Raw genomic sequence first — 18,189 nt, 5'->3', positions numbered from 1 at the left:
AACGATCAAACGCTGCAAGGCTCAGTTTGCCCGCTATGGCCAGCCAGATAGGGTAATTTCAGACAATGGACCCCAATTCTCCGGAGCTGAGTTCCGAAAATTTGCTGCAGGATGGGAATTTGAGCACGTCACTTCATCACCACGATACCCAAAAGCTAATGGGAAGGCGGAGTCCGCAGTAAAAATCGCAAAGAACCTCTGCAAAAAGGCTCTGCGAGAGGGCAAAGATGCCTGGAAAGCAATCCTGTAGTGGCGCAATACCCCAACAGAAGGCATGGATAGCAGCCCGGCCCAGCGCCTCATGGCACGGCGCTTAAAAGCAGCTCTGCCAGTAGCCAACACTCTCCTGGAGCCCTGTGTGGTGACTGACGTGCTGGTGAAGCTACGTCACAGAAGACAGGTCTCCAAGTTCATCTACGACAAATCAGCAAAAGACTTACCTGAGCTCAGGGTGGGTGAAACGGTGCGAATGAAGCCACTACCAGGGGACCGGACGGGCCTCTGGAGACTCGGATCCTGTGTACAGAAAGTGGCACCACGCTCCTACTTGGTCGAAGTGAATGGATCTCTGTACCGTCGCAACAGAGTTGACCTTCGGATTGCTGAGCCAGCACCTACTCAGAACCCTGATGGTCAAAGGGGTCGCATGACAAAAGACGGAACTCCAGCAATGGGGCCTGAGGCACTGGGCGAAGAGCCAGGTGATCACAGGTCAAGTCACATGGGGCCTGAGGCACTGGGCGAAGAGTCAGGGGATCACAGGTCGGCTGCTCCCTCGCCCATCAATACTCCCCTTAGACAGTCACGTGACACGCCTGTGCGGGAACCCGCAGTCCTCGTAGACAAGCCCCCTGTCTTTTCACGCTACGGGCGTTTGTCTCAGCCACCAAAAAGACTTAATCTGTAGGTTGCCCATCAGGGTTGACAGAAAGAGATAAAAAAATGTTTTAAGTTGTTACCTGAGAAAGAAAAAAAAAAAAAAAAAAAAAAAAAATACTAAGTTGTTCATGTTGGAAATTATTACTAGGTTTGTTTTGTTAATGAATTGACACCTGTCCTATTTTATTAAAGGGAAGATGTTATGGGTGTAAGATGGCACAGTGATGCCATCTGTTGGTAAATGTTCATTACTGCAACTCGTGTATTTATACCGGGGTGCTTGAGATACCCGGAAGTGTCATGATGTACAGAACAAGGCTGGTTACTCGCATGAATGTCTCTGTCTCGTCATTTAACATTCAAACAGCCGGTTCCCTTTTCCTGCTGCATCCGCTCTCCTGGCTGCCTCCACCTGTTCCCACGGGAGGCGATCCCTTCCAGCCAGGATCTCCTCCCATGTGTAGGATCCCTTGCCGTCCAGGATGTCCTCCCATGTCCAGTCCTCTCTTCCACGCTGCTTGGTCCTTTGGTGGTGGGTAGTTCTGTCACGATCGTCGTAGTGAGGAGACCAAGGCACAGCGTGATGTGAATACATTCTTCTTTAATAAAACAAAGAACACTTAAACAAACTAACAAGAACAACAAAATGAACGTGAAGCTATAATAACAGAGTGCTGACATGCAACTACACATAGACAACTACCCACAAAACTTAAATGGAAAATGGCAACCTAAATAGGATCCCCAATCAGAGACAACGATAAACAGCTGCCTCTGATTGGGAACCAATTCAGGGCACCATAAACCTACATTACCTAGACATACAAAATCCCCATAGATAAACAAAAACCCTAGACAAGTCAAAAACACACATACCCACCCTCGTCACACCCTGACCTGACCAAAATAATTCAGAAAATATAGAAAATTAAGGTCAGGGCGTGACAGCCTGTTTGCTAATCTTGCCAATGAAAAAATCATTAAAGTAGTTGGCAATATCAGTCGGTTTTGTGATGAATGAGCCATCTGACTCAAGGATTGATGGAGCCGAGTTTGCCTTTTTTCCCAACATTTCATTTAAGGTGCTCCAGAGCTTTTTACTGTCATTCTTTTTGTCATTTAGCTTTGTTTCCTAGTGTAGTTTCTTCTTCTTTTTATTCAGTTTAGTCACGATTTCTCAGTTTGCAATACGTTTGCCAATCGGTTGTGCAGCCAGACTTATTTGCCATTCCTTTTGACTCACCCCCCTCAACCATACCATTTTTAAATTCCTCACCATTCCACGTTGATTTAACAGTTTTTAGTCATTTTCTTAATGGGTGCATGCTTATTAGTAACCGGAATAAGCAATTTCATAAATGTGTTAAGTGCAGTGTCTGTTTGCTCCTCCTTACACACCACGGACCAACAAATATTTTTTACATCAACAACATAATAATCACTACAAAATGTAATGTATGACCTCTTATACACTATATTAGGCCCAGCCTTTGGAACTTTGTTTTTCCTAGATATGGCTACTATATTGTGATTACTACATCTGATGGATCTGGATGCTGCTTTCAAGCAAATTTATGCAGAATTAGTAAAGATGTGATCAATAGATGTTGATGATTTAATTCCTGTGCTGTTTGTAACTACCCTGGTAGGTTGACTGATAACATGAACCAGGTTGCAGGCACTGGTTACAGTTTGAAGCTTTTTCTTGAGTGGGCAGCTTGATGAAAGCCAGTCAATATTTTAATCACCCAGAAAATATAGCCAGGTAGGCTATGCTCCTCCTCTTTTTAACAGAGGCCCTCACTCTGTTTTCTTGCAAAATTGCATAGCCTATAGAAATGTTGCGCAACATGGGCTCATAGGCTCTCGTGAAGTGTTTGATAAAATTGTTGAAACATTTGCATTGATGTCAGAGTGATTAGAGGGACAATAGAGTGCCGAGTGCCAGGCAGTTAGCAAGTTCGGTAGGCTACTAATGACGATCAGCAGCATCAGAGCTTGGAGAAGCCTAATTACCGTAACTAAACGGTCACGTGGACTTTGACTGCCTTCATGACTCGTGACCGTTGGTGTGGCGGTAATATGGTCACTGCAACAGCCCTATGTGCTGAATGTTTATATGTGTGCGTAGTGTGCCCTGTGAGTGTGCATAGAGGCAGTGCATGAATAATAATAAAATATAAAGGTCAACTCAGACAGAGACCCCCCCCCCCCCCCCTCACACACACATATATTTGAGGTATACACTCAGTGGCCAGTTTATTAGGTACACTCTCCCGTTCACGAAAATGGTTAGCTCCTACAGACAGTGAGTCATGTGGCCGTGGCTTGCTATATAAAGCAGGCAGACAGGCATCTAGGCATTCAGTTACTGTACAATTGAACATTAGAATGAGCTCCCACAATTCTCTCAGACTCCTCCTGAAGAGCGGGGTGTGCATCTGCGTCTTCTGTGGCCTACAGTAGGACACAGACACAGACACCCAAACTGTTTAAATTGGTTCTGTGGTTCTGTCACTAGATCTGCTGTAAGCTTCAGAAGAGTCTCAACCAAACATTTGTTTGTTGTAGTAGAGGGTCAATTAGTTCTGAGAAAGGCCTATCTATATTTGTTTTCTTTATTATTTGGTTAGGTCAGGGTGTGACAAGGGTGGTTTAGTTAGTTTTGTATTGTCTAGGGTATTGTCTAGTTTTTTTTTGTTTATCTATGGGGATTTTGTATTGTCTAGGGGAATGTAGGTTTATGGTGGCCTGAATTGGTTCCCAATCAGAGACAGCTGTTTATCGTTGTCTCTGATTGGGGATCCTATTTAGGTTGCCATTTTCAATTTTGGTTTTGTGGGTAGTTGTCCATGTTTAGTTGCCTGTGAGCACTACGTTGGCGTCACGGTTTGGTTGGAGTTTTATTGTTGGCGACATCGTTAATAAATAAGTATGTACGCTCAACACGCTGCGCCTTGGTCCATTTCTTCAACAGACGGTCGTGACAGAACTACCCACCAAAAGAGGAACAAGCAGCGTGGTTACCTGGAGAGTCGGACATGGGTGGAAATCCTGGAAGGCAAGGGACCCTGGGGACAGACGAGAGAACATCGCCGTCCTGAGGAGGTGGCACAGCGGAGCAGGCATGAGAGGCAGCCCCCAAAATAATTTAGGGGGGACACACGAGGAGTTTGGCTCAGTCAGATTGTAGACCTGAGCCAACTCCCCGTGCTTACTGGGTGGAGCGTCGTGTTATGCGGTGGACCGCACGGTGTCTCCAGTGCTCGTTCACAGCCCGGTACGTTACATCGCAGCTCCTCGCATCGGCCCGGGCTAGAGTGGGCATCGAGCCAGGACGGAGTGTGCCAGCCCTGCTCTCCAGACCTCCAGGACGTCTCTACGGCCCAGGATATCCTGCGCCGGCTCTGCACACTGTGTCTCCAGTGCATCTGCACAGCCCAGTGCGTCCTGTGCCTGCGCCCCGCACGTGCCGGGCCAAAGTCACCATCCAGCCAGGACGGGTTGTGCAGGCTCTTAGCTCGAGACGTCCAGTGCGCCTCCACGGCCCAGTGTATCCGGTGCCTCGGCCAAGGACAAGGCCTCCTGTAGGTCTCCCCAGCCGGGTGAGTCCTGTGCCTCGGCCAAAAACTAACCCTCCTGTATGTCTCCCCAGCCTGGTGAGTCCTGTGCCTGCTCCCAGAGCCTGGTGAGTCCTGTGCCTGCTCCCAGAGCCAGGCTTCCTGTGTGTCTCTCCACTCCAGTGATGATCCATGGCAAGAAGCCTCCAGTGATGATCCATGGCACGAAGCCTCCAGTGATGATCCATGGCACGAAGCCTCCAGTGATGATCCATGGCACGAAGCCTCCAGTGATGATCCATGGCACGAAGCCTCCAGTGATGATCCATGGCAAGAAGCCTCCAGTGATGATCCATGGCAAGAAGCCTCCAGGGATGAGACATGGCACGAAGCCTCCAGAGACGGCCTCCAGCCCGGAGCCTCCAGAGACGGCCTCCAGCCCGGAGCCTCCAGAGACGGCCTCCAGCCCGGAGCCTCCAGAGACGGCCTCCAGCCCGGAGCCTCCAGAGACGGCCTCCAGCCCGGAGCCTCCAGAGTCTCCCTCCTGTCCGGCGCCGCCAGAGTCGCCCTCCAGTTCGGGGCCCGCTGCGAGGGTCCCCAGTCTGGGGTCGGCGGCGAGGGTCCCCGCTCTAGAGGCGCCACCTAAGTGGGCCAAGCCAGAGGTGGAGCGGGGTCTTCGTCCCTCACCAGAGCCACCACCGCGGAGAAATGCCCACCCAGACCCTCCCATATAAGTTTAGGTTTGCGGCCGGGAGTCCGCGCCTTGGGGGGGGGGGTACAGTCACGCCCTGACTTTAGTTATATTTGTTTTCTTTATTATTTGGTTAGGTCAGGGTGTGACTTTGGCTTCACGTTTCGTTTGGAGTTTTATTGTTTTGTTGGCGACATCGTTAATAAATAAGTATGTACGCTCACAACGCTACGCCTTGGTCCATTTCTTCAACAGACGGCCGTGACAGTCACATAGCAGACATATGTTAAAATACATGCGTATTTAAGTATTTATATTTTAAATACTTATTTTCTGTCTATTTTAGTACATTTCAAATAATGTGTCTGAATCAACTACTTCAATTTTAAGTATTTGAAAGTATTTTCTAATAATTTCCAATAAATACTATTTAAACTATTGAAATACTACTTTCCAAATATATTTCAAATACCCCTAGGAACAAACAGACCTGGATTCAAATGCAAGAAGTATTTAAATATATTTATTTCAAAATACACTGTCAAATCAAATTGTATTTGTCACATGCGCCGAATACAACAGGTGTAGACCTTACAAAGAAATGCTTACTTACAAGCCCTTAACCAACAATGCAGTTTCGAGAAAATACTGAAAAAAAAGTATGAGAAGAAAAACAAAAAATTAAATGGCAGGGCTATATACAGGGGCTACCGGTTCAGAGTCAATGTGTCAATGTGCGGGGGCACCGGTGTCGAGGTAATTGAGGTAATTATGTACATGCAGTGTCATGGTAATTTCCTGTATTACTAAATGAGGAGAGTTTACAAACCACACACAAGTCAGAGTTATATTTAAACTTAATCTTTAATCAAATGAGCTTCATAGCCCTTTGACTCTCAGATCAATTCAGTGTCTATAAATGAATTCTGAGAGTCCTTACAAAAGAATACAAAGATATTTTATAGCCAAGATACACCCCTCTCAACTTACATGACGAACCACAGATCTCAGGAACTTCACAAAGGGCCTTTTACTTGAGAGAGGAGTATCCCATAGCCAGATAGCATTAGCTATAAATTATCGTTCAGTTTGGTCTCTAAGACGAGGTTTATAACATGCTGATAGAAATTCGGTAAAACTGATTTAAGTTTCCCTGCATGAAAGTCATCGGCTACCAGGAGCGCCGCTTCTGGGTGAACGTTTTCCTGTTTGCTTATAGCGGAATACAGCTCATTGAGTGCGGTTTTAGTTTCAACCTTGCTCTGTGGAGGTATTCATTTATTTATTTAACCAGGTAGGCTAGTTGAGAACAAGTTCTCATTCACAACTGCGGCCTGGCCAAGATAAAGCAAAGCAGTGCGACACAAACTACAACACAGAGTTACACATGGAATAAACAAACATACAGTCAATAATACAATAGAAAAAGTCTATATACAGTGTGTGCAAATGAGGTAGGATAAGGGAGGTAAGGCAATAAATAGGCCATAGTGGCGAAATAATTGCAATATAGCAATTAAACACTGTAGTGATAGATGTGCAGAAGATGAATGTGCAAGTAGAGATACTGGGGTGCAAAGGAGCAAAATAAATAAATAACAGTATGGGGATGAGGTAGTTGGATGGGCTATTCACAGATGGGCTATGTACAGGTGCAGTGATCTGTGAGCTGCTCTGACAGCTGGTGCTTAAAGTTAGTGAGGGAGATATGAGTCTCCAGCTTCAGTGGTTTTTGCAGTTCGTTCCAGTCATTGGCAGCAGATAACTGGAAGGAAAGGCGGCCAAAGGATGAATTGGCTTTGAGGGTGACCAGTTAAAAATACCTGCTGGTGCTACGGGTGGGTGCTGCTATGGTGACCAGTGAGCTGAGATAAGGCGGGGCTTTACCTAGCAAAGACTTACAGATGACCTGGAGCCAGTGGGTTTGGCGACGAATATGAAGCGAGTGCCAGCCAACGACAGCATACAGGTCGCAGTGGTGGGTAGTATATGGGGCTTTGTGACAAAATGGATGGCACTGTGATAGACTGCATCCAATTTGCTGAGTAGAGTGTTGGAGGCTATTTTGTAAATTACATCACCGAAGTCAAGGATCGGTAGGATAGTCAGTTTTACGAGGGTATGTTTGGCAGCATGAGTGAAGGTTGCTTGGGAAGCCGATTCTAGAATTAACTTTGGATTGGAGATGCTTAATGTGAGTCTGGAAGGAGAGTTTATAGTTTAACCAGACAGCAGTGATAAATTCATTAACTTCTTTGACGAAAAGATCATGATCATTAGAAAGCAAATTAAGGACTCCTCTTTAAATCTGCGTATTCCTCCAAAGCTCAGTTGTCCTGAGTCTGCACAACACTGCCAGGACCTAGGATCAAGGGAGACACTCAAGTTGTTTAATACTATATTTCTTGACACATTGATGAAAATAATCATGGCCTCTAAACCTTCAAGCTGCATATTGGACCCTATTCCAACTAAACTACTGAAAGAGCTGCTTCCTGTGCTTGGTCCCCCTATGTTGAACATAATAAACGGCTCTCTATCCACCGGATGTGTCCCAAACTTTTCAAGCCTCTCTTGAAAAGCCAAACCTTGACCCAGAAAATATAAAAAACTATCAGCCTATATCGAATCTCCTATTCCTCTCAAAATTGAAAAAGCTGTTGCTTTGCAACTCACTGCCTCCCTGAAGACAAGCAATGTATATGAAACACTTCAGTCTGGTTTTAGACCCCATCATAGCACTGAGACTGCACTTGTGAAGGTGGTAAATGACCTTTTAATGGCGTCAGACCGAGGCTCTGCATCTGTCCTCGTGCTCCTAGACCTTAGTGCTGCTTTTGATACCATCGATCACCACATTCTTTTGGAGAGATTGGAAACCAAAATTGGTATACACAGACAAGTTCTGGCCTGGTTTAGATCTTATCTGTCGTGAAAGATATCAGTTTGTCTCTGTAGATGGTTTGTCCTCTGACAAATCAACTGTACATTTCGGTGTTCCTCAATGCTCCGTTATAGGACCACTATTGTTTTCACTATATATTTTACCTCTTGGTGATGTCATTCAGAAACATAATGTTAACTTTCACTGCTATGCGGACGACACACAGCTGTACATTTTGATGAAACGTGGTGAAGCCTCAAAATCGCCCTCCCTGGAATCCTGTGTTTCAGACATAAGGAAGTGGATTGCGGCAAATGTTCTACTTTTAAACTCGGACAAAACAGAGATGCTTGTTCTAGGTCCCAAGAAACAAAGAGATCTTCTGTTGAATCTGACAATTAATCTTGATGGTTGTAAAGTCGTCTCAAATAAAACTGTGAAGGACCTTGGCGTTACTCTGGACCCTGAACTCTCTTTTGACGAACATATCAAGACTGTTTCAAGGACCTGCTTTTTCAAAAATCAGAAACTTTCTGTCCAAAAATGATGCAGAAAAATTCATCCATGCTTTTGTCCCTTTCAGGTTAGACTACTGCAATGCTCTACTTTCTGGCTACCCGGATAAAGCACTAAATAAACTTTAGTTAGTGCTAAACACGGCTGCTAGAATCTTGACTAGAACCAAACATTTTTATCATATTACTCCAGTGCTAGCCTCTCAACACTGGCTTCCTATTAAGGCTAGGGCTGATTTCAAGGTTTTACTGCTAACCTACAAAGCATTACAAGGGCTTGCTCCTACCTATCTTTCCGATTTGGTCCTGCCGTACATACCTACACGTACGCTACGGTCACAAGACGCAGACCTCCTAACTGTCCCTAGAACTTCTAAGCAAACAGCTGGAGGCAGGGCTTTCTCCTATAGAGCTCCATTTTTATGGAATGGTCTGCCTATCCATGTGAGAGACGCAGACTCGGTCTCGACCTTTAAGTCTTTATTGAAGACTCATCTCTTCAGTGGGTCCTATGACTGAGTGTAGTCTGGCCCAGGAGTGTGAAGGTGAACGGAAAGGCACTGGAGCAATGAACTGCCCTTGCTGTCTCTGGCTGGCCGGTTCCCCTCTCTCCACTAGGATTCTCTGCCTCAAACCCTATTACAGGGGCTGAGTCACTGGCTTACTGGTGCTCTTCCATGCCGTCTCTAGGGGGGGTGCACCACTTGAGTGGGTTGAGTCACTGACGTGATCTTCCTGTCCGGGTTGGCGCCCCCCCTTGGGTTCGTGCCGTGGGGGAGATCTTCGTGGGCTATACTCGGCCTTGTCTCAGGATGGTAAGTTGGTGGTTGAAGTTATCCCTCTAGTGGTGTGGGGGCTGTGCTTTGGCAAAGTGGGTGGGGTTATATCCTTCCTGTTTGGCCCTGTCTGGGGGTATCATCGGATGGGGCCACAGTGTCTCCTGACCCCTCCTGTCTCAGCCTCCAGTATTTATGCTGCAGTAGTTTATGTGTCGGGGGGCTAGGGTCAGTTTGTTATATCTGGAGTACTTCTCCTGTCTTATCCGGTGTCCTGTGTGAATTTAAGTATGCTCTCTCTAATTCTCTCTTTCTCTCTTTCTTTCTCTCTCTCGGAGGACCTGAGCCCTAGGACCATGACTCAGGACTACCTGGCATGATGACTCCTTGCTGTCCCCAGTCCACCTGGCCGTGCTGCTGCTCCAGTTTCAACTGATCTGCCTGCGGCTATGGAACCCTGACCTGTTCACCGGACGTGCTACCTGTCCCAGACATGATCGGCTATGAAAAGCCAACTGACATTTACTCCTGAGGTGCTGACTTGCTGCACCCTCGACAACTACTGTGATTATTATTATTTGACCATGATGGTCATGTATGAACATTTGAACATCTTGGCCATGTTCTGTTATAATCTCCACCCGGCACAGCCAGAAGAGGACTGGCCACCCCTCATAGCCTGGTTCCTCTCTAGGTTTCTTCCTAGGTTTTGGCCTTTCTAGGGAGTTTTTCCTAGCCACCGTGCTTCTACACCTGCATTGCTTGCTGTTTGGGGTTTTAGGCTGGGTTTCTGTACAGCACGTTGAGATATCAGCTGATGTAAGAAAGGCTATATAAATACATTTGATTTGATTTGATTTGCCATGACTACAAGGTCCGATAGGAATTCAGGGAACTCAGTGAGGAACACTGTATATGGCCCAGGAGGCCTGTAAACAGTAGCTATAAAAAGTGATTGAGTAGGCTGCATAGATTTCATGACTTTGGCACTTTGGCACTGACGGAAACATGGATTACCACTGACAACACTGCTACTCCTACTGCTCTCGCCTCGTCTGCCCACGTGTTCTCGCACACCCCGAGAGCTTCTGGTCAGCGGGGCGGTGGCACTGGGATCCTCATCTCTCCCAAGTGGACATTCTCTCTTTCTCCCCTGACCCATCTGTCTATCGCCTCCTTTGAATTTCATGCTGTCACAGTTACCAGCCCTTTCAAGCTTAACATCCTTATCATTTATCGCCCTCCAGGTTCCCTTGGAGAGTTCATCAATGAGCTTGACGCCCTGATAAGTTCCTTTCCTGAGGATGGCTCACCTCTCACAGTTCTGGGTGACTTTAACCTCCCCACGTCTACCTTTGACTCATTCCTCTCTGCCTCCTTCTTTCCACTCCTCTCCTCTTTTGACCTCACCCTCTCACCTTCCCCCCCTACTCACAAGGCAGGCAATACGCTTGACCTCATCTTTACTAGATGCTGTTCTTCCACTAATCTCACTGCAACTCCCCTCCAAGTCTCCGACCACTACCTTGTATCCTTTTCCCTCTCGCTCTCATCTAACACTTCCCACACTGCCCCTACTCGGATGCTATCGCGCCGTCCCAACCTTCGCTCTCTCTCCCCCGCTACTCTCTCCTCTTCCATCCTATCATCTCTTCCCTCTGCTCAAACCTTCTCCAACCTATCTCCTGATTCTGCCTCCTCAACCCTCCTCTCCTCCCTTTCTGCATCCTTTGACTCTCTATGTCCCCTATCCTCCAGGCCGGCTCGGTCCTCCCCTCCTGCTCCGTGGCTCGACGACTCACTGCGAGCTCACAGAACAGGGCTCCGGGCAGCCGAGCGGAAATGGAGGAAAACTCGCCTCCCTGCGGACCTGGCATCCTTTCACTCCCTCCTCTCTACATTCTCCTCTTCTGTCTCTGCTGCTAAAGCCACTTTCTACCACTCTAAATTCCAAGCATCTGCCTCTAACCCTAGGAAGCTCTTTGCCACCTTCTCCTCCCTCCTGAATCCTCCTCCCCCTCCTCCCCCCTCCTCCCTCTCTGCGGATGACTTCGTCAACCATTTTGAAAAGAAGGTCGACGACATCCGATCCTCGTTTGCTAAGTCAAACGACACCGCTGGTTCTGCTCACACTGCCCTACCCTGTGCTTTGACCTCTTTCTCCCCTCTCTCTCCAGATGAAATCTCGCGTCTTGTGACGGCCGGCCGCCCAACAACCTGCCCGCTTGACCCTATCCCCTCCTCTCTTCTCCAGACCATTTCCGGAGACCTTCTCCCTTACCTCACCTCGCTCATCAACTCATCCTTGACCGCTGGCTACGTCCCTTCCGTCTTCAAGAGAGCGAGAGTTGCACCCCTTCTGAAAAAACCTACACTCGATCCCTCCGATGTCAACAACTACAGACCAGTATCCCTTCTTTCTTTTCTCTCCAAAACTCTTGAACGTGCCGTCCTTGGCCAGCTCTCCTGCTATCTCTCTCAGAATGACCTTCTTGATCCAAATCAGTCAGGTTTCAAGACTAGTCATTCAACTGAGACTGCTCTTCTCTGTGTCACGGAGGCGCTCCGCACTGCTAAAGCTAACTCTCTCTCCTCTGCTCTCATCCTTCTAGACCTATCGGCTGCCTTTGATACTGTGAACCATCAGATCCTCCTCTCCACCCTCTCCGAGCTGGGCATCTCCGGCGCGGCCCACGCTTGGATTGCGTCCTACCTGACAGGTCGCTCCTACCAGGTGGCGTGGCGAGAATCTGTCTCCGCACCACGTGCTCTCACCACTGGTGTCCCCCAGGGCTCTGTTCTAGGCCCTCTCCTATTCTCGCTATACACCAAGTCACTTGGCTCTGTCATATCCTCACATGGTCTCTCCTATCATTGCTATGCAGACGACACACAATTAATCTTCTCCTTTCCCCCCTCTGATAACCAGGTGGCGAATCGCATCTCTGCATGTCTGGCAGACATATCAGTGTGGATGACGGATCACCACCTCAAGCTGAACCTCGGCAAGACGGAGCTGCTCTTCCTCCCGGGGAAGGACTGCCCGTTCCATGATCTCGCCATCACGGTTGACAACTCCATTGTGTCCTCCTCCCAGAGTGCTAAGAACCTTGGCGTGATCCTGGACAACACCCTGTCGTTCTCAACTCACATCAAGGCGGTGACCCGTTCCTGTAGGTTCATGCTCTACAACATTCGCAGAGTACGACCCTGCCTCACACAGGAAGCGGCGCAGGTCCTAATCCAGGCACTTGTCATCTCCCGTCTGGATTACTGCAACTCGCTGTTGGCTGGGCTCCCTGCCTGTGCCATTAAACCCCTACAACTCATCCAGAACGCCGCAGCCCGTCTGGTGTTCAACCTTCCCAAGTTCTCTCACGTCACCCCGCTCCTCCGCTCTCTCCACTGGCTTCCAGTTGAAGCTCGCATCCGCTACAAGACCATGGTGCTTGCCTACGGAGCTGTGAGGGGAACGGCACCTCCGTACCTTCAGGCTCTGATCAGGCCCTACACCCAAACAAGGGCACTGCGTTCATCCACCTCTGGCCTGCTCGCCTCCCTACCTCTGAGGAAGTACAGTTCCCGCTCAGCCCAGTCAAAACTGTTCGCTGCTCTGGCACCCCAATGGTGGAACAAACTCCCTCACGACGCCAGGTCAGCGGAGTCAATCACCACCTTCCGGAGACACCTGAAACCCCACCTCTTTAAGGAATACCTAGGATAGGATAAAGTAATCCTTCTAACCCCCCCCCCCCCCCTTAAAAGAGTGAGATGCACTATTGTAAAGTGGTTGTTCCACTGGATATCATAAGGTGAATGCACCAATTTGTAAGTCGCTCTGGATAAGAGCGTCTGCTAAATGACTTAAATGTAAATGTAAATGTAAAATGACTAGAAGCTCAAAAGACGAAAACGCAGTCGTTTTTTTTTGTGTTTTGAAATTTGCTATCGAGAATGTTAGCAACACCTCCACTTTTGCGAGATGCAAGGGGGATATGGTCACTAGTGTAACCAGGAGGTGAGGCCTCATTTAACATAGTAAATTCATCAGGCTTAAGCCATGTTTCAGTCAGGCCAATCACATCAATATTATATTCAGTGATTAGTTCATTGACTATAACTGCTTTGGAAGTGAGGGATCTAACATTAAGTAGCCCTATTTTGAGATGTGAGATATCACAATCTCTTTCAATAATGACAGGAATGGAGGAGGTCTTTATTCCAGTGGGATTGCTAAGGCGAACACCGCCATGTTTAGTTTTGCCCAACCTAGATCAAGGCACAGACACGGTCTCAATGGGGATAGCTGAGCTGACTACACTGACTGTGCTAGTGGCAGACTCCACTAAAATGGCAGGCTGGCAAACAGCCTGCTGACTGGCCTGTACCCTATGCCAGGCCTGCACCCTATCTCATTGTGGAGCTAGGTTAGTTAGAGCCCTGTCTATGTTCGTAGATAAGATGAGAGCACCCCTCCAGCTAGGATGGAGTCCATCACTCCTCGGCAGGCCAGGCTTGGTCCTGTTTGTGGGTGAGTCCCAGAAAGAGTGCCAATTTACTACAAATTCTATATTTTGTGAGGGGCAAAAAACAGTTTTCAACCGGCGATTGAGTTGTGAGACTCTGCTGTAGAGCTCAGGGGACCAGAGACAATTACTCGATGTTGACATCTTTCTAGCTGATTTACACACTGAAGCTATGTTGCGCTTGGTGACCTCTGACTGTTTCATCCTAACATTGTTGGTGCCGACGTGGATAACAATATACCTATACGCTCCACACTCACCAGTTTTAGCCTTAGCCAGCACCATCTTCAGATTAGCCTTAACGTCGGTAGCCCTGCCCCCTGGTAAACAGTGTATGATCGCTGGATGATTCGTTTTAAGTCTAATACTGTGGGTAATGGAGTCGCCAATGACTAGGGTTTTCAATTTGTCAGAGCTAATGGTGGGAGGCTAAGGCGTCTCAGACCCCGGAACGGGAGGAGAGACCAGAGAAGGCTCGGCCTCTGACCCATTGCTTATTGGGGAGAACCGGTTGAAAGTTCTGTTGGCTGAATGAGCGACACCGGTTGAGCATTCCTACAGCATTTCCCTCCAGAAGCCATGAGAAAATTGTCCAGCTGCGGGGACCGTGCGAGGGAATTTGTACTAACGTTACTATCTGTACCTATTGGACCTATTGGTGGCACAGACGCTGTTTCATCCTTTCCTACACCTAAATTACCCTTGCCTAGCGATTGCGTTTGCAGCATGGCTATCCTCGCCATAAGGCGATCGTTCTCCTGTATATTATCGTTCTCCTGTATATTATGAGTACAGCGACTGCAATTAGAAGGCATAATGTTAATGTTACTAATGTTACTTAGCTTCGGCTGGTGGAGGTCCTGACGCACCACGAACATATAATGCGTCCGGGGTGAAAAGGTTGAGTGACTAAGTTGAGCGAATGGGAAAAAATGTAAATATAAAACGGTAATTAAAAAATAAAAACCGTAAAGTTGGCAGGTAGCAAAGTAAGGTTAGCAACAAACCGCACAGCAACACATCAACAAGTCTACAACTTGTACCTGATTGATTAATTAAGGTTATAATTAATAGACATTTTTTGAAGGGGCTGATACATGTTTCATAAGGGAAAATCAAATCTCAAATGTCAAAGTGGAAATTACAAACTTCAGAAGCCTTTTTAAAACTCAAATGCACTTCAAGTTTTACATTTCCCAAACAGCGACAAGTCATACATGTGTTGAACTGTAGTTAACATCCTGTTCTTCTAGCTTCACAGGAAGTGGCCTCAGGCCCGGCTTCCAGTAGTTCACCTCTGAGGCAAGTATGCAGTGGCTATGTCTTAGTATAGCTCTTAGGCGAAATTCTACTAAATGAAAAGGGTAACACAAGGAGATATTTTTCCCCCTGACATGTAAATCTAATATTCCCATTACCATTAATGTTTTACCCAAATAGTTATTCATGTTTAATTGAGCGATAATTAAGCATTGTTCAGGGCTCTTGGAAGTGAGCGTTTTATGATTTTGTGAAGTTGCATATTGAAGTAATAAACCATGTGTCAAACTCATTCCATGGAGAGCCGAGTGTCTGCAGGTTTTCACTCCTCCCTTGTACTTGATTGATTAATTAAGGTCAAGTTCACTAATTAGTAAAGAACCCCTCATCTGGTTGTCTAGGTCTTGACTGAAGGGAAAAAACAAAAACCTGCAGACACTAGACCCTTCATGGAATGAGTTTGACACCCCTGTATTAAACCAAACTATGAAATTGTGCAAAAAATACCAATCTGGATCATTTCTGTTACAGAAGTCTTTCCTGTCCAAAGCTTAAAAGATAACAGGGCCTGATTCCAAAGGTTACATTTCATCCCAGAATGTGACCCTGATTACTTTGGCCCCATCCATAAACAACCCAAGCCCCTATCTAAAAGACATATTAGACATACCTGTCCAATCCTTTCAGATCCAGACCATGTCTCCATGTTATATCTGGTCTCTGAGTCAGGCCTGCAGTCTAAAACCCTGTTTATACCTGGCGCTAACATGGGTCCTGTGTCCTGATCTTGTCCACATTCTGATTGTGCCCACATTTTCAGAAATGTGTCTACACATGGTATTAAAACGTGTCTCTTATCTGTCCACTGTGTCTGAATTGTGACCAGATTTTCTGGTCCCCCTTTATGCTAAATGTTTCACTGCTGTTCTTTCCTAATTATATTTATTTTAACCACTTACACTCATGGAAATTGGCCTATATGGATAGGGCTAAATTGAAATGTTTCTTACAGAATAAATATGGAAAGCATATGCATAACCATGGTAGCAATTAAATTAATGGATATTATGGGGAAATTACTAGACTAAAGGCGAGGACAACAGTTCACCTGACACAAGACTGAATCTAAACATTACAATGTTGATTTTATGTACATATTACATTTACTGTACTTTTCGCCACATTTGTTTTTTTAACGAAATCTGAAAATACTCTGGATACATTCAATAACATTATAAGAATATCCTTGGAAAATGTAGGGTAGGTACAACATAAGACAAATAAATGATAAGGGTTTGAGAGGTCTAAGTGCTGTTTCCAAGTGGCCACACGCCTCTCCATAGTGTGCACAGGTCCTAAGTAATTTTAATGCACTTTTATGATTTAAAGAAGAGTCTAGCTGTGCTGTTGATGAACTAGAGCTAGCACACTTGTAGTTGTTTTGTTTGGAGCACAGGCATGTATCCCCGCCTTTACACAATTACTGTTGTTGTATACGCAATCCAAAAACGGTCCATTATAAATCGCAATCTGGGTCAGGTGGTCAACATGACTATCTAAATTACAAAATACTATCTTACAGTGTTAGGTTTTCATGAGGCAATTCAGAGAAGCAGATCATAATTTTGGTGTGCATAGAATGGAGTCATGAGTGCATTCAGATGCATGGTCCGCGACAAACTTCCTTCACAATACAACAAACATAGGCTCATTCTGTTCAGGATAACCCAGGGTATAATGACATGTCATCTTGTAAATGTACATCAAACATAGTGATCGTAAACGTTGACACTGTATATTACATGAGTTTTATGATATGGAAATGTGAAATGCACATTTGGATTCACGGGTGTTTGGCTTGCTTGTATGACATCAAAGCGATATTTATTATAGTCCTCAACGTCTCATCTTTCAAAATACATTGAGTCCTTGTAATCCTTCACTCAGACAATTTTTTGCTAAAAGTAACCCAATTAGCGGGAGGGATGGGAGCAACTTCTTGTCGCGCGCAGTGTTCAAGTTCAGAACGGCTGTCAATCAAAACCCATACAGACCCGTGAAGCAGAGACCCTGAGCTCTGATGTCATGTATAGTATGTTACTCTATAGCCACTGTGTTCCAATTTAGGCACTTATCAGCGTCAGAATCTGCCATTTTCAACCCATACACGGGTACGAGTGTAAAGGGCTATGACACCTATCAATGATTTTAGAGGGCGGGGCAATGATAATTTAAATGGTTTCACTGTCCAGATCCATCTACACGTGTAAGACTTCCAGACACAATGCATGTCTGACTACCTCTGGAGGTCTTCAAGAATATCTGATCACAATCAGATCACAATTCGTCTTTTAATTGTCTACACCTGCTTACAAAATTGGACATAATCAGAATGTAGACAAGATCAGGAGAAAGGAAACATGCAAGCGGCAGGTATGAACTAGCCTTAGGTTGTCATGGGGACTTACCACACATCTCTGGCCCAGGAGCTCCACTACAGCCTCTTTATACTGGTTGCTCAGAAGGACGGCGAGGTTGTTCTCCTACATCCTCGACTTTGATGCCCGACTCATTGCTCCACACAGGCCAGATAGGGGTCTTTAAGTTCAGATACAGCTTATGAGGCTCCTCAAACTTCTGAACGCTTGTGAGGTAGAAGCGGAGACATGTATCTAAAGCGAGGACTTCCTTGACTTTAGAGCAAAACCGCAGGAGAGAGCAGGAAGTACAGCGACCATAGTTGATTGTTCTTCCTCTGAATCGGGAATCTCTCTGAACATTGTTGTGAGGGCAGCAGTGGTGCTGTTGATCAGCCTTTGTTTTGTTAGATCAATGGTTGTGGGGTGTTTAGTGTCTGTCTTATAAGAATGTAGTGTACTGATGGTGCACTCGTATAAAACAGATAAAACCTGTAGGTAATGGAGGCTGTAGTAAGTGTCTGTACACTATTCTTCAGTTAGCAGCCTGGCTTATTCTGTGTACCGCATACAGTGCCTTCAGAAAGTATTCATACCCTTTGACTTATTTCACATTTTGTTGTGTTACATCCTGAATTCAAAATGTATTAAATTGATTTCGTTTTTTCACCTATTTACACA

General features: G+C 46.2%; 1 protein-coding gene across 1 annotated transcript; it reads left to right on the top strand.

Annotated features, from left to right (window-relative positions):
• Window positions 1-274: 274 nt before the first annotated feature.
• Window positions 275-13,185, top strand: LOC139541850 (uncharacterized). Its single transcript, XM_071346749.1, has 4 exons — window positions 275-903; window positions 10,269-10,633; window positions 11,560-11,712; window positions 11,918-13,185. Exons 1-4 carry the CDS (start codon window positions 275-277, stop codon window positions 13,027-13,029), a joined length of 2,259 nt encoding a protein of 752 aa, XP_071202850.1. The 3' UTR covers window positions 13,030-13,185.
• The last annotated feature ends 5,004 nt before the right edge of the window (window positions 13,186-18,189 follow it).

This window comes from Salvelinus alpinus, chromosome 17 (assembly GCF_045679555.1).
Source record: "Salvelinus alpinus chromosome 17, SLU_Salpinus.1, whole genome shotgun sequence".
Classification (NCBI taxonomy): domain Eukaryota; kingdom Metazoa; phylum Chordata; class Actinopteri; order Salmoniformes; family Salmonidae; genus Salvelinus; species Salvelinus alpinus.
The sequence above is the reverse complement of the archived record's forward strand: the minus strand, read 5'-3'. Positions and strand labels throughout refer to the sequence as shown.

What these genes read in the sequence shown, in the direction of transcription:
- LOC139541850 (XM_071346749.1), top strand. Translation starts at nt 275, where the DNA reads ATGGATAGCAGCCCGGCCCAGCGCCTCATGGCACGGCGCTTAAAAGCA. An exon ending in CCACCAAAAAGACTTAATCT is followed by an intron (nt 904 to 10,268) that starts GTAGGTTGCCCA and finishes GTGATTGAGTAG; the next exon opens with GCTGCATAGATTTCATGACT. An exon ending in CTCACCTCTCACAGTTCTGG is followed by an intron (nt 10,634 to 11,559) that starts GTGACTTTAACC and finishes TCTCTTCTCCAG; the next exon opens with ACCATTTCCGGAGACCTTCT.